Source organism: Pomacea canaliculata, linkage group LG2 (genome assembly GCF_003073045.1).
Source record: "Pomacea canaliculata isolate SZHN2017 linkage group LG2, ASM307304v1, whole genome shotgun sequence".
Lineage (NCBI taxonomy): Eukaryota > Metazoa > Mollusca > Gastropoda > Architaenioglossa > Ampullariidae > Pomacea > Pomacea canaliculata.
In genome coordinates, this window is record NC_037591.1 from 19,411,988 (window position 1) to 19,429,324 (window position 17,337).

Sequence of the window (17,337 nt, forward strand, 5' to 3'; positions counted from 1 at the left end):
AATTGTAGACCAAGTAATAGATCTTGGGCCTTAGGCCTGTTTTAAGTAGGTCCAGCATGAAATGACCAGTCCACACCTTTTAGTTTTGCAGTGGACACTTTACCTAGTCACATGCCTGAACTAGATCAGCTTGCACTGGAGGGATTCCTGGTATCCCACAAATGTGGCATCCTAGGTACATGAAGGATATTTGAAGTAGCTTCCTCAGGCTTATTTTCGCAAATACCTGGATTCTCCTCTCCATATCAACAAGCAGAGTCCATATCTCATATCTGTAAAGTAGGATGCACTATGACAGACTTGTACAGTCTGTCCTTGGTAGCAAACCTGATGATGTTGCTGCACAAGATCCTTTCCAGCCTGGCCATTGTCACTGTTGCTGTTGCTATTCTGATGCAGATATCTGCAGTGCAGCTGCCATCTTTGAAAAGGGTGGTTCCTAAGTCCTCAGAGCTGTTTATCTTCTCAAGCTGTACTTTGTTGTTGTAGATCTCAGCATTTCCACTGTCGTTTGTGTTAACCATTACCTTACTCTTAGTGCTGGTCTACATTCCATATGTATTCATGCTGTCTGTCAGCCTGTTGGCGAGGTCTTACAATGGTTGATTCTCACATACAGATCAATGTTGCATAGTGTCCTTCTACTAGTGGAAATGGAAGTGTGATGGTCATGAAAGGTTTTTCACAAGATGTTTTCCAATATATTGAGCAGTACAAAGGGATAGGGTTACGTATAGTGGCCATTCACTGTTGTCTGAAAGAAGTTTCCTAGTTGGTTGTTTAGTTCTGTGCTCACCAAAGGTTTCATACCTCTGATTACTATTCTCCCATAAATGATATCTTTAATGTAAATTCTTTCTTCAAGACTTACAAGATGACACAATGTTGCTGCGCTTTTAACCTCCATGTTAATTGTGTTGAGTGCTGGTTGAAAACAAACCAAACTGGAGTCATTTGTTTTGCTGTTGTCTATATATATATATCTGAGGGCCTCTGCTCACCTGACTAGTGAGCACCCTGCATACCAGACACAAGGTAGTGAATACAAGATTTTATTTTTATGAAAGTGTTTGTTTGAAAAAAATCTTTTTCATATTTTGTATTTTTTTAGTAAAAGTTATTTAGGTAAAATATTTTGAAAATCATACACACCAGAGTCAATCACATAGTATACTTTTATTTTCAAAACCAGTCAAGACAGAATTGTGGCATCTGGATTGGGAAGGAATTTTGTTGCAGGGAGCATGCTTGATACGAATGCTTCAGAGTGTGGTTGGAAAGGACCAGTTTCAGAGAGGATTAAGCACATACCTCAAGTCCCATGCCTACGGTAATGCACGCACAGCAGACCTGTGGGACGCTATACAAAGTGTGAGTTACAATGCACTTTTTCCATCTTGATAATGTCATTTCTTTTATAACATTAATTGTAACATGAATTAAGGGATTAGTTTGGTTTTAATAAGAACAAGAGTAAATTTGGATGCATACCTATTTCTCTACTTGCCCATCTGAAGAGAATATACAACTACATCAGCATCCTCGCACACATATACACAAACATTTGCATGCTCATGTTTTGCGAACAAATACATGCATACATGCTTAGACATTATTTTGAGGTATTGTTTTTATAATTTTATTAGAAACATAGAGTTTAGATACAAAACTTTATTCTCGTAGTGGTGGCTGGCTAGAGTTATCTTGATAGCAGAAATGTGTAGATGTTGGACATCAGTGATCAAAGTTAAGCAGAAATTCTGGTTGCCTTGCTAGTCTGGTCTTCCTGAAGATTTCCAATGCCACCATTATAGCAAAGTTGTGTTACAGTGGAGGTTGCATGTAAAATCACATATTTCCAGTTAAGAGTAGAGCTGTGTCTTCACAGTTGTGTCTGCAGTCAGTGCATCTTGCATGTGTACAGACACTTTCTCACATCACTGATGTTAGTGTTTTTAGTAGATAAGAGTAAACATTCATAGGAAATGTGGGCTTGTACACACAGGTCAGCAGTATGTCAGATGGGCTGACTGTGGCACAGATGATGGATACATGGACAATGCAGATGGGGTATCCAGTCATATCAGTGAGTTCGGCTCCTGGTTCTGGGAATCTTACTCTCCGACAAAATCGGTTTCTGCTGGGCTGCCAGCTGTGTAATCAAGACAGCAACAATATCTCACCATTCAAGTGAGTATCTGTGTCATTTTCAGTTGAATTAGATATGCCTATTAGGCAGAATTTTGTAAGTAAATTAGAGTTATTCCTGAAACGAATGCAAATTGCATATTGTTTAGTAACGAGGTTGGAACCAACATTGTAAGGCCATATACAGTGATTGAGAAGGTAACATCTGAACTTTAAGCATGTGAAATTAAGGCGAAACTGAGAAAAAAAACCCTGTATATATTGAAACAAAGAGTTTAGAAAAATGTATGCTAAAATAGTAAGTTCTGCCTTTTTCACAGATCAGCTTCAAGATTCCCAACTCTTTTACCACTTGCTCACTCATTAGCTCATTCACACACAGAATTGCTCAGTCAGTACATGCAATGCCATTTGGCATGAGATGGACAACAGCCCACCAAAAAAACTGAAAACAGGAATGATCACATGACAACTCAAAGATTTTCCTTTTCAAAACTAAAAAAGAAACAAATGTGATGGACTCAAAATGAACTATGATATACGTGAGCAAACCTTGCCAATGGGGAGGACACAGATAACAATAGGTAAAACATTGGCAACATTGCATTTGCAGATAATTACCATATTCGACCTGCAGCCCATTTACAAGACACTGTCGATACAAGTTGCACAGAATATGTTTTAATTTTTGTACGTAAATGTGATGTGTGCTAATAGGCTTAAAACACTATACACATTTACCTGCATAGTGTTACCTACACATTTCCATATTGATTTGCACCCTTTAATTGGTAAGCAGGATGACAGTTAACTGGTGTGTAGATTTTCCCTCTATTCTGGGGGGTGGGGAGAAGGGAATAGGTTCAAGGTGATACAGTTTACTAAGGGTTGCCAAGTGTGCAAAAAGTATGAGAAGTCTTAGAAATAACAGAAGTCCTAAGCAAAGCATACACTTCTGAACCTAAAGATCAGTGATTTAGATCAGTCTCATCTTTCTGATGGTCATGACATCAGTTAACAGTTCTGAATTAGGCTATGTCTGTGATTTAGATCTGTCTGATTTTTCTGGTGGCAACTGCCTACAGCAGGGTGGGGAACATCTGGCTTCAGGCCATACAAGGTCCTTGAAATCATTTGGTCTGGCCCTTCCAAGGCAGCTACAGACAGGAATAAAAATTCAACAAATCAAGGAGCTTTTTTAAATAGCCACATGAATTTATACAACAACAACAACAACAACAACAACAACAACAACAATTCATAACAACAGCATAAATTTTGAGAAACAAGCAAGGTATGTCATTATGAGATAGGCAGGATGTGTGAGTACAGGATGGGATATGTATGCTTCTTGTTGGCTGTGCTAAGCAGGCTGGCATTGTACATGTTGCAGCAGTGTTAATTTAATGCACTGTGACAAAGCCACCCTCTTGACTAAATGTAGCAGGCGAATTTAAAATTGATAACTTTGTGTGGCCTGTGAATGATGCTATAAATATCCAAACAGCCCTTGGCAGAGAAAAGATTCCCCCCTGATCTAGGAGAATGCATGCATCTCCCTTTCAGATGAGACGTGGACAGGAGCATGAGCTTTTCTATGCATGCAAAGTTGTGACCTGCTTGACAGTATTTATTGGGATTTTTTTTTCTTCCATTTAGATTCATATGGCTGATGATAAAATTATCACGAAAGCATCCAGAAAGACATTCAGTTTTCAATACTCCATTATAAATTTCCTTATTTTTACTTATTTTTTTATCCTTTTATTTTTCCTTATTATTTGTGAATTTATTGGGACACCAAACACTGATTACCTTCCCATCTATAGATAAAGTAAAAAGCATTCTGATGTCTAGAATAGACATTTTTAAAGCAGAAAATATTAGAAAGCTTACAGACTTAGTACAAGTTCATATTGCAGTGTTATTTTCTACTTTAATTACGGGAAGGTTCAGTAGCCTTGTGGTTAGCATGCTCAGGCTGAAGCTGAAGGCCACACAGGTTTTAAGCTAGTTTGGGTTGGTGATTGAAAATCCCTTTCTACCCATCCAATTAGGTACCAGATTTATCAGGGAAAATAAGGGGGTGCAGAAAAAAAGAGTTGAAGCTTCTATGTGTCATTACCTAGACATGGAGAATGAGTGAAAACTTGCTGCCCCTATGACCACTAGGCAGTGGACTTTATGTTTGTTTTTGTTGACACATATCCTACAGTCCAGTTTGTCATGTTTTGCCTTTTCAGCTACACATGGATTGTGCCTTTCCAGTATATAACATCTGCATCACCAGATAAACCACGCCTTGTGTGGATAAATGAAAGGGAAGGTAAGAGGCTTACTTTTAGGTTTGCAGGTTTTAATGTGTCTCACATGCTAGTCATCTGCAGTGGAAGCAGATAAGGCTTATCCACATAAAAGTGATTTTTTAATCTAACTCAATTTTTTATGGTACATCTTGCATCTGGTGTATAGTCTCATCTGAACACCCACAGCCTTAAGTTATACATCTTGTCTTTAGTCTCAGTGCCATACCCAAGAGATGTGCTGTGGATCAAGGGAAACTACCGGTCACTGGGTCTATACCGTGTCAATTATGAAGAAACTATGTGGAAGAAAATAATAGAGCAGCTAATGCAACAAGCCGAAGTAAGTAGTCTGTAGTCATCCTGAAATGATGAGGTTGATAATAATGGTGGTAGTCAAATGTCATACATTTTCATACTTATAAACTCTGTTTACTTCTCTTCTTCAACAAAAAATGTAGAAGTGTCATGTTATGTCATATCATGAGAGAATTTTGAATTTGTAAATTTTGAAGCTTTTTTCATTTTTCAAATCTATTAAACTTGTCAGTTTGTAGTCTTTTGTTGCACAGTGCATTGTGCAGGAGAATCCATTTTGTAGCTTCATGTATTATTATCATTAAAATAAACATCTATTAAGTTAATAAATGAAATATTTGACAGCGCTGAAGCAAGCTGTTGGTAAGTATTAAGTGCTGAATTACTACTCTTCAAAAGTTAAAGTGTATTAACAGTTAATGTATTGTTGCAGGTATTCAGCCCTGAAGACCGAGCAGGCTTACTTGATGATGCCTTTGCCTTAGCCAGGTATTAGCATGATTTAATTACACAGTTCAGTATTTGCTAAAAAAATGCTTGAACTATGATAATAAAGGAAACAGCCCAAACTCATTTAACAAATAAGATTTAGTCAGGTAAGCCTACCAAATAGTAGGTTAAAAGAATTTGAATGAATAGTAGTGTGATTTAGGCCAAGTTCTTGAGTACATGAACTACATATAAAATTACACTATTTTAAAATTATTTTTATGCTAATATCTTAAATGAAAAGTGCAGTTTTATAAGTCAATATTTTTTTTAACTCCTTCCCCTAAGCCACAGTCCCTTGTGCCTTTTCTCTTTGTTCACTCTCAGTGTTACATGTAAACTTCTAAAATTCAACAAAGTAAGTCTTCTTAATTATATTTCTAGATAATGTGTAAGTTCTTTGGTAAATATGTATCTTAATGATCAGGACTGGCCAGCTGAAGTATTCAATACTGTTTGAGCTTCTGGCCTATCTGAAACATGAGACCCACCTTGTGCCATGGGAGACAATCATTTCTGCTTATTCTTTCATCAAAAATAGAATGTACCTGACTGATGAGTATCCTATTCTTCAGGTATGTATCCATAGTTGATGAATTAATTCTTTAGAAAATACTGTTTATCACAAGACCAGCAATTAATATTGGTCCAGTTCTAATGTTTCCTTAATTTTCAATATTAGCTCTGATATTGTATAGACTTGTGTGCCATTGCAACCATGAGCAGATGCATTCTCATACAATTGTTATTCATGGCAGGCTTACATGCTGGATCTTGTGTCAGGACATCTGTCAAATATGGGCTGGGAAGAGAAAAATGGTCATTTGGATCAGTAAGTATGGGTGAAATTAATAATGATGATTTTGATATTGTGTAAAGTGTAAGCAGAAGTAGCAATTTTTCATTGATTTTAGCAGACAACATTTATAAATTAACACTCTGTCATGTTTCCTCAAAAGACCAGGTCTTATATTAATTTTTGCTCCTTATTTCCTGGTTGATTATTTTTACATGGACACAAATCTACATTTATTATAAAAGTCATATCATCTTCTTCTGGAACATCATCATAACTCTTGAAACCCAGAATGCCGGTTCGAATTTCTTGTGACTTTATTTGTACAAAGACATATACCTCTCATCTAAAGGTGCTTGCTTGGGCATTTACAAAAATTATAATTTATATTATCATTTACTTTAGGCATTAATCTAATAATAATATTTATTTGTATATTAATATCCTTACTTTACTATTCAATATGTCTGTTTTGTGTTTCAACGGATGAATGAAATTGATCTGTCCATCTGGCTTCTTTTCTTAACTAGGGCTTATATTTTGGGTAGTGCTTATATCATGAGCATCCTGAAAAATCATTCGAGAGCTTATTTCCAGGCTAGGTCTTATTTTTGGGGAGACACAGTGTAACCAAATAAATTTTCTCCTGCTTAAGGAGAGCATCCTCCACCAGTTGAGGCAGTTTACCTTCTAGTGGCGTGGTGGCTTGCATACGAGGGTCAGGAAAATAAACAAATAACATATGAACTGTAAAAGAATAAACAGCCATACTAAATGAAGAATAAAATCAAATACAGAAAACACAAAGAGGAACCAATAACAAAAGCAAGTGTTTCATGTTTATCAAGCAGCAAGGGGTCTAGATACCAAAAGCAGTAAGGTACAGAGCATGACACTGCTTCTCTTTGTTGGGCCAGAAGCAATAGATGTATAGAATACATTCCAATGGCCACCAGATCAGTGCTAGGACCTCTGCGATGAAGCAACTGACTTTCATGTTATTGACTGCATTCTCAGTAAATTTAAACAATACTGTGCTCCAAGAAGGAAAGTCACTATCAGAGACATGTTTTCTTCTCAAGAAATCAAAATGAAGGTGAAACGCTTAATAGTTTTCTAACATACTTGAAAATCAAAGCATGTGAATTTGGAATTCTGAAAGACTCTCTGATTGAAGACAGACAAGATTGACATTATCCTTGCAATGGAATCTCAGTTTGCACATTATAGCATCCCCCAAGAGCTACTGTCAGACAATGGACCTCAGTTCAGTAGTGCAGATTTCACAAAGTTTGTTAAAGAGTGGGGATTTCAGAACATTTCTTCCAGCCTCAAGCGCTCACAGTCCAATGGCCTAGCATAGAGTGACATACAGACCTTAAAAAAACATTCTAAAGAAAGGAAAGGTGTCAGGGCAAGACCCATTCAACAACACAGAAGTACCCTGCTACCAAGCAGTGTGTCACTAGCACAATTGCTGATAAACAGATGTCTCAGAACAAGACTGCCAGTTACAGACATCTACCTTAGATCAAGCATTCCAAACCAGCAGCAGTTCCAACAGGCAGCCAACAGACAGCGAGAACATCAAGCCAAGAATTACAGCAAGACGGCGTTGTCACAACCACTCCCCCCTCTTCAGCCCGGAGACACTGTCCGCATGCAGAAGGACAAGAACAGCTATCTTAAGCCAGCCACTGAAGTCTCTGCAACTGAAGTCTCAGGGTCATTCATTGTCTGAACTGACGATGGTGTACATATCGTAGAAGCAGGGTCATGCTAAAGAATACTAAGGAGCAAGCACCAAAGCTATTGATGACAGGAAAGGACGATGCCAGCGCCAACCCATGACTTCAGATGTAACCAGGGCTGAAGTAACATCTGACCTGGCACCTGACAGGCAAGCCCAGCCTGTAGTAACCACGCTCTGTGGCAGGCAAAGGTGACCTCCAATGCAATATTCCCAAATACATTGCAATCTTGACAGAATGTCTTGCATTTAACATTGATTCCAGTGATATTCCTTTGCCTAACTGGCTAGAGGGGTTTTAGCTCTCTGCTGCTTTTTATCTTTTCCTATTTTCTGAGTTTAAGCTTTTTGTGCAGTATTGATCTGTGCATCTATAATGCAATTTCATAAATTCCTTGATTTAATTCTGTGCCTGTGCCACTTTTCTTCTTTTCTACACCATTTTATTTCTTCTGCCACATCAGCGCCATTTTGCCATAACTTACATTTTAGATCTGTGTATCAGCAGTGTCAACTTCAGACTGCTTTCTTTTCTACAACTGCTGTACTAACTCTCAACTACTTTTTAAAGCAAAACTTTATTCACTTACCGAAGATTTCATGCATGGCAAGTATACAGATTGCATATGTACTGATGGCGTTATTTAACATGTAGCCAAACTAAGTGAAGATGCAGCCTTATTATTACTTTTTTTTTTTTTTTAAGATCAACGCCCATTATTAATATCTGTGTGCTTTTCTTTCTTTCTTTCTTTTTTTTTTGTAGAGCACTTTGAGCCTGCCTTTGGTGGTGTTAAGTGCTATATAAATTAACTTTATTATTATTTTTAATTAGTGATTGTTGATTATAATTATTGATTTTATATTTATTGTTAAGAAGAAAGATGTAGCAATAGAAGCTCATGGTCAGAGTTAAGCTGAGCTAATTGAAATTGACATCACAGGGATAATGATGCCAGCATCTTTTAATATCTGTGAAAAATTTATGGAAGTTGTTTTTTACAGGTTGTTGCAGGAAAGGTTATTGTCCTTTGCAACACAACTGGACCACAGACCCACTATTGATGCCGCTAGACAGAAGTTTAATGCATGGATGGAAAATAGCACAAGGTATAGGCATGCTGGTGATTGCAGTCATTTGACAACCTAGGCCAGTCAGAACAGATATAGACACACAAGGTCTAAACTTATCAGTTGAATAAAAAGATTGAAGAAATGCCCTAGGTAAAAGAAAAGGAATAAATCATGGTAAACAAGGAATTTGTCAGTGTAATCAGCTGCCAGAAAATTATTGGACAAAAGTCTGGATTGGTGCTTCTCTTATCAAGTTGTTTTTTTTTTTAGAATTTTAGTTTGTTGAATAAATGTAAATTCTTCATGAAGTATAGAAATAGACCAAAAATAGAACTTTTTTTTTTTTTAATGTCAGCATCCAGTCCAATCTACGGACTCTAGCATACAAGACTGGTGTAAAGTATGGGGATGACAAAGCATGGCAGTATGTCTGGCAGAAGTATCTCAGTTCAACCATCCCTACAGAAAAAAGACAGATGATGCAAGCGCTGGCAAACACTATGGATCCCCGTCGCTTACAGCTGTATGTCTTAATAAGTTTTTATGGCCAGTTTTCTGTTATTCTTGCTTCTGTGTAGTTCTGGGGATTTAGAACAACTTTACTTCAGGAGGACCAACCATGCATGGATGGCATGACTTACACCCTAAAACTGAAAACAAAATTGACCTTAACGCAATCCCTACATCTTACTCTACCACTATTCCTGACCCTAGAGTGTCATAGCATTCCCATACATTCATGGTTCGGGCTTACATTCAGTTGACACATTAACTTCTCATAATTGGAAACACCCTTTTATTGCTTCAGTTGTACAAATTTATGCATATCTTGCCTGTCTGGCTTGTCACTATGTACAGCGTGTTATTCCAATCTCACATAGCCTTTCAAAGGGAACTAATGCCCTGTTGAATAAAGGAATCAATAATCTTTATCTGGGGGGGTGTGTGTGTGGGAGGGAGAGACAAAGTCATTAAAATATTATTGTGCATGTTAGATTTCACTGTCAATTATAATAGATGCAATAGGCTTCTAAGTGAGTAGATCTACTTAACACATATAACCTAAATGTTGCTCCATGTTTTTCATGAGGGCAATGATAAACTCTGTTATCTGTAGTAGAAGTGTCTCGAACTGTGGTAAAATCATCTCATGCTAATAGAGGTTGTCTTGACTTGTGTGATTACATCAACTTGGTTGAATTGATAAATAGTTGACCATCCCTCTGAGGAAAATCAATATCTTGTGCTTATATCTGGCTGCCCACAAAATTGATGATGTTTAATTTTTCAGGTTTTTGAGAGACAGTTTGAACAAAGAGAAGATACGTACACAAGATGTTGATACTATCATTCGTGGAGTTGCAAACAATAAAGCTGGACACATGTTTTCTTGGCACTTCGTGCAGCAGAACTGGGATACTTTATATCAGCGGTACTCATTTAGTTTTGCAGCAGAACTATTTTACAGGGGCAGTAACTAATAATTTTAATGATGAAGTGGTTTAAATGCAGTTAGCTTATTTTCTATGTGTAAATGCTCCTGTGGTTGTAACCAACTAAAAAAGCTTGTATGTGTATTTAAATTTAAAGTTTTGAAAGCCTTGTTTCAAATGTATATCTGAATCTATGAATATATACACCAAAGAGCTATTTCTGAATTTAAAATGTGGATATTTATAATTCATAAATGACAATATTGACAATTCCATTTTATTAGCTACTCAAGAGAGGAAAATATTTGTTAACTGTATGGAAGCAGCTGAAAAATAAATATGTTTAGATGCAATAAAAGAACATTTACTGTAGTCTAGGTGAATGAGAGCAACTACTGGCTGGGAAGCATTTTCAGAGATGTGTAGACAGATGATACGATATGATGCAGGTGAAGATGTATACACAAACATGTTACTTTTTTATTTCAGATATGGAGAACAGTCATTCATGTTTGGCAACATTATTAAAGGTGTTGTAGAACCCTTCAACACGCAGTATGATTATGAAAATGTAAGTGGGTGCAGTGATGAAGACTGTTGGTAGTTTAGTTAGTGGCTTAGTCAGGTGGCTTAAAATATGCTTCTTCTTCTTATTCCTAATCACCCCCAGTGGAGCATAAGGCCGCATTTAAATTAAAATATGCTGTAGGCTGTATTTGAAGAATAAAGTTATTAGTTAGAAGCCTGCTATTGGCTGTATCTGGAGCATAAAGTTAGAAACCTGCTACAGCCTGTACGTATTTGGAGCATAGAGTTGTTAGAAGCCTGCCATGGCTTGTGTCTGGAACATAAAGTTAGAAGCCTGCTAAGGACAGGTTTGGGGAGCATACTTTGTCTGGAGCATAAAGTTGTTAAAAGCCTTTTATGGCTGTGTCTGGAAAATTCTCATCCAGTAGTACTGGATTCCACATTCCACACACTGTAACCTAGATACATTTACCCTCTATTACTGCTACTTTATAAAGGTCTTTACCTTTCACATAATTGATCTTTCTCATTACAGTGTATATTATGTAATGTGTATATTTTTCAATATATAACACATTCCATGTAGCCCTTTTTCTCCTTTGGCTTGACACCAGTTTGCAATTTTGCAAGAAATTCACTGACCATAGCTTCCACATTAACATGAAGAATACCTGTATTCTATGGGGTTTTTAGTGTAGATCAAGCACAAGGGCTTAGTTGGAACTAGTAACTGAATGATACACTTCTGTCTATGCATAGGTGCAACATGTTTTTGCGAACCATCAGTTGGGAAGTGGAAGGATGGCATTGAAGCAAGCTTTAGAGACTGTGCAGACACACATTGAGTGGACTGCTAGATATCAACAGGACCTTAGCAAGTGGTTAAATGAATATTCCACACGAACATAGACAACTTGGTCCTGCTGCTGTGGAAGTCATGGAACTTATAAGACATTCTTCCTTCAGTAGTTTGTTTTATAATTTAATGGATCGCTTATTAATCCTTTATTTGCAGCATCAGCCAACAAAATGTATGTAAACAAAATGAATATTACACCTTGAGCACTCAATTTTAGACTAATGAAAGACTAAGAAGTGAACAGAGATTATTTCATAAGTATGTATTTTGTAACAGACTGCTTAATTAACTGGCTAATTAATTCATTGGTCTATACGCATGCATACTCCAACATGCACACACATAGTGTGCAAACAGATATGAAGAAAACGTCCTCGAATTGCACGTCAGCTTACCATAACTGGTCTTGGTCCATGTTGTCCCTTTAGTTGTTAAAGTGCAGTGACACTCTGTACTTGTTTCCTGCCAAATGACCTATGGTGATAGATGTGATGTGTGCATACCCCCACTCGGAACTAAATCAAAGCCAGCGCTAACATCCCCTTTTACTAGGAATTACTAAAATATCCCCATTCCATGCAATCGCCTATTATCTAGAATTGAAATACTAGAATTGTCTTCCTTTTATTTAGAGTTAGCTTATCTGTTTGCTTTGATGCTGATGTGGACCTAAAATTACAGCATGCTTAAGCGTGACACCAATTTATTGCTCTATGCTTCTGCAATTTTGTGATGGTGTGTGACATGTTGCATGTTCTCAAGAACTAAATAAGATTTAATTTATAAGTAAAGTGCAAGGAATAATAGGGAGAATAAAGGAAGAGTAGCCTTGTCCTCAGCTGCTCTGTCTTACTCTGCCATATGGACTTGACAGATTAGACCATGTTTTATGTTCAATCATTGTGATTACACTTAGTTTATAAACTGTGAATAAATAGGTGGAGAAAAAAATGGTAAGTAAATTGCAAGCTTTTTAACATTGTCATCACTGTAATTTGAGAATGACATTGTCATTTTTCCATAATTACAGGTCGTCAGATCTCCACTAAACCTCTCTGTCTTTCTAAACCTCTTGTCTCTCTGTCTTCAGTCTTCATTATTCCTTTTTTGTCTCATTCTATTTTGTGTGTGTGTGTGCACTCATGCCCATTACTCACTATATTCTCTTTCTTCTTACCTGCATGTAATGAGGATGTACTGCAAGCAGCATGTCCATTATACATGTTTCTTCACTTGAACAGCAAACAATATGTTTCATTTACTTGTTTTCTTTCTGACCTCAGAAGACAGCACAATAACAGTCAGCTATCTTTTCTTCCTCACATCAGGTCTCATCTTTGCTGCTGAAAAGCTCTGCTTGATCTTTCACTACCATGTTAGCTGGGGGTGTCTTTCTTCATCTGTATCCTGCCCTGGTCCATTCCAAGCTTTCCATCATTTATGGCTCAGCTTCTATCCATCATCAGGGGCTTGACATCGACATGGATGCCTTGAACACAACTGTACAACTCTTGTACACAGATGCTGGTGATCCCCTTTCCCATTTCTCTTTGCCTTCTGAAACATGGGCTTAAAATCTCATTTAGAAACCTTGCAATCTGTATCATTTTTCATCCTGAACTTAATGGCCTTTTATGACATTTGTAATAAGGAGCAAAAGCTATTATTTCTTCAGGCAGAGGTTCCTGGAATATTTCTCATTCAGGTAGAATTTCTTTCTCTCCTTGGAATATTCCTGTTTAAGAGATTTGCTTTCATCTTACAGTTAAAAAAAAAGTTGATGCCAGTGAACTTGTTTTTCTTTGTTGTCTGTAAGAGATCCTCTTTATCATGGCTACTGTTCTATCTGTACTAGTGGCTCAAAAGTCCCAGATGGCTGTCCTGTCATAGCAGCAGCAGCAGTTCCATCCTGCAGATCATGATATATTTGTTCAGTACTCCAGCAAATGGCAGATTAATTTTTTTGGCAGGACTTCATGCCATCTTTGTAGTCTACACATCCACTTGTCTTCGGAGCAAAACTTCAGGTTGAGATTCACAACAGATTCACTGTCAGCCCTGTAAAGTATCCTTTCTTGTCACCTCTCATGGTCCAGCTTATACTGTCCAACAAGGACATTGTTTTTATCTGGACTTTCGGCCATGCTGACAGTTACATTACCAGTAACTTGCTATTTATAGTCACTAGTGTCTGTTGACTGTCAGTCTAACATTAGGATCAGCATTCAGTCTCAGTCACCAGGATTCTTTGGATAATGAGAAGTTACATGCCTTCCTTCCCTGTCTATTTTGGGCAATCAGGTGATGTTACGGTTAGCGCCTGTCACCAATACAGTGAAGATTGGCTGTCCTGGGTTCAGCTTTCATCTCGGACACGCTGTTCTTTCTCTGCATGTGGCATCTGTTTTCAGGCCTGGCTGCCTTGCCATGATACATGTATAGTCTTAGTTGCTGGCTTGGCGTAAAACACCTATTCCCCCAATTCCCCTCTCCCTGTCGTTTGGACCACCTTCCTTTAAGCTGTTTTGTGCTGCAGAAGAAGGTTGTTCTTTTGCATACCGAGTAGGACGCACTATTTTTATTTACCTATTGCATCTTGTTTTAGTGGCCGCAGATATAGCTTTTCTTTTAACTTATTTGTATTTCTAGTCACCCAGTGCTATCTCTCACCCTGATAATTCCAGCCTATGTTGCTGGTATGGTGTACGACATCAGCAACACAATAAGGTCTATAGGGAAGCCTTTTTTAAAAAAAAATTATGATATAAAAACTGTGTTCAGTAGTTTCACAATTTTTTTTTAACTGAAAAAAGTTTGAGTTCTGGTTTTGAATTTACATTTAAAAGTGATGTTTTGTGTTGTTAAAAAGATTATATTTAGCATGTTTCTTTGCATTGCATATATATGGTAATTTGTGCAGCTTTAATTGATACATTGTTTGTAAGTAATATGCAGCTTGTGTTGCTGTCTTTTGTAAATAATCGGTATTAGGCAAGTTTTGTTTTGGATTGTTAACAACTAGTATTTTGTATTTTACTTTGTTTAGAAAAATTATTAATAATGGAATTTGGCTAGTGCTACTTTGCATTCTTGGTATTTGCATGTTGCTTTGTTTGTTTAATAAAGTATATGAGAGGTCAGTGATACATAATGTGCCATATTTTTGCTTTAAGAATCTCATTGTTTAAGAATGTGGTATATTTTTGGTTGATTTTGCATTTGATTGCAAAAGACTGACAAAACACTTGGACATTTATTTCTTTACCTGTGCAGAAGCATTCCATTTAGGTACTGTATTTGATATAGATACATGTCTTTTTGAAATAAATGTGGTCTTAGGCTTACCAGACTACAAAATTGTTTTAAAATTATTGGGTTTAGTTCATTACGGTTGAGCATGTGGTGGTGGGAGTGTATGTACATTGATGATGATGATTGATGATGATGATGACTATTCTCTGTTTTCACATCACAAGCAAACTCTTTGGAAAAAAACACCATTGCCTAGTTGACAAATTTCATCCTGACCAAGTAATTCTGCCTCAGTCTTCACTCTATGATTATGTTCAATCATGCATGGCTATTCTACCTTCACATTGTGAACAGGCTGCTGATCAGTTTTAATGAAAGAAACAAAAAACTTAACTCCAGTTTCTCTACATTCTCATACCTCCACTCTGCTAAGTGTGTGCAACTGGATCAATGTTTATGTCAAAGCTACTGACATACTGCATGAAAACGACTTTTAAAATAATTTATCTCATTATATAATCCGAGAAAAACGAACGTTCTGTTTTAGGTATTACATTAACACTGGGGTCTTCTTGTGCATAATTCACTAATTTTGTTTCATTCTTTGTGTTGAGTATACATGAGATCTGCTCCTCGCTCTTAATGGCAGACATATCTCTGTGCTTTCCTAAGGTCGATTACACTTATTGTCTTACTATTATCAATACTCCATCATAAGCAGGGTTAATTATAATTATGTGTGTGTATATATAAACTATTTAAATTATAGTCTCAGTTAACAGAATTATTTTCAAATATGAAGGCTTTGGTTTGTAAAGTGATTCAGCTTGCTGATATTGCGCAAATGTACTTTGTTCAACTCGTAGTGCTGCGGTAATGATTAAAAGTGTCATATATCTTCTAGCCGGCTTTTTAATTGTTGTCATATATCCCGTAAATTTTCACAGTATGTTGTAGCCTGAAACTAAAACTATACAATATTCTGATAGTTAGTTTAAAAGTGACCTAGTTTATAATTTTTCACGTAAGATGCTTATTATACCACATACAGTGCTGTATGGGAATGTTCTAAATCAAGCGGACGACAACCTTCATTGAAGCGTGGCAGACGCTCATAAGCTCGGCTAATCAGATACAAAATTAAGCCACGCGAGCCAGATGGACAATCAGAAAGCTCAGATAGGGTCTATTATATAATCTTCCCTTGGGAAAAGAAAATTGGCGGGTACAGCATTTGTCTCCCGCTTAGTGTGCAACATAACTTATCAACGCTCTACGCGCACTCACTGTCATACACAGAGGAGCGCAGTTCAAGTTGTTAATACAGTTTTCAATATTACTAGGAAGTACTGGACTAACCAAAGATGTTAGGTTTTTGTGGTTTCCTGGAATTCAGATTCACGCCACTATCGATTCCATCCTGATGTGTTGAGTAAAATGCACCTCAAGGTACGTTAATCAAGTGAGTCGTACAAATCTTAAACAAAAAAAATCCTGAGCACATTGAGCTACACGTAAATGTCTCTCTCACAAACACACAATGGCATATCTAAATCCTAAAAAAAATTAAATAAAAAAAAAAAAAAATAAATAAAAAGATAAAAATTTTAAAGTGGTGTCTCCACACACACAAGAGAGAGAGAGATGATGATGATAGGCCGATGTGCGTCGGTAGCCAATGCCGATAAAGACATCTACATCGAGATTTATTTCGTGGTCAATTTATCAAATGGATGAAGATTTGATTTAATTGATCATCACTGACAGTGGTCAGTTCACCATATGGCATCACGAACTGTTCACACATGACACAAATTGGGATGGAGGCATTGTTGGAAAGTAAAAGCTGTCCCAATCCAAACGACAGTCCAGTGACATTGGAGGAATCATCTTTATAAGATTAGGTTAGGGTGAAGACCGTTATGTCGACTAGGCCAAGCAGACGTGACCTCATAACCCCACCCACCACCACCAAAAATTTCTTACTTGTGTAATGAGCGCTGATATGGAGAACACGTCTGTAACTGAAGACTGCTACATGAAGGGATTAATCTTCGATAGCGTGTCAACACCAGATAAAGTGACAGAAAAAAAAAAAAAAATCGGCCCCTTTCTACACACCCACACAGGGGTCTCTTGGGTTCCTGTGGTTAACTCGTGTTCTGATTGTATCTGGGGAATCACATTCGACTGGAGACTGTCCTCTGTCATTAAAATCAACGTCGTCTTATCCACTTACTGGTTGTGAGAAGAGAGCTCGTGCTCCTGCCAATGCATGCTCGGACGTGTGTGTGTTTGTAAGTGCGTGTGCACTGTGTTAGAATGTATGTTCCAAGGAGTCTGCCTGCCTTTCATGTTGTATCTCGTACTCTTATGTGCTGTCAGCC

At 37.3% G+C, this 17,337-nt stretch overlaps 1 protein-coding gene across 7 annotated transcripts in view; it reads left to right on the top strand.

Annotated features, from left to right (window-relative positions):
* The window catches only part of LOC112556527 (endoplasmic reticulum aminopeptidase 1-like), a 33,719-nt gene extending 18,653 nt beyond the window's left edge, over nt 1–15,066 (top strand). For all 7 annotated transcript variants that reach the window (XM_025225609.1, XM_025225614.1, XM_025225615.1 and 4 more), the window contains 12 exons: nt 1,240–1,371; nt 2,006–2,190; nt 4,392–4,474; nt 4,667–4,794; nt 5,203–5,258; nt 5,686–5,833; nt 6,017–6,090; nt 8,810–8,914; nt 9,234–9,401; nt 10,170–10,310; nt 10,801–10,882; nt 11,599–15,066. In XM_025225609.1, the coding sequence (XP_025081394.1) occupies nt 1,240–1,371; nt 2,006–2,190; nt 4,392–4,474; nt 4,667–4,794; nt 5,203–5,258; nt 5,686–5,833; nt 6,017–6,090; nt 8,810–8,914; nt 9,234–9,401; nt 10,170–10,310; nt 10,801–10,882; nt 11,599–11,748 (1,452 nt within the window). In that variant the 3' untranslated portion in view covers nt 11,749–15,066. The remainder of the gene's footprint in view (nt 1–1,239; nt 1,372–2,005; nt 2,191–4,391; nt 4,475–4,666; nt 4,795–5,202; nt 5,259–5,685; nt 5,834–6,016; nt 6,091–8,809; nt 8,915–9,233; nt 9,402–10,169; nt 10,311–10,800; nt 10,883–11,598) is intronic.
* Nucleotides 15,067–17,337: the final 2,271 nt, after the last annotated feature.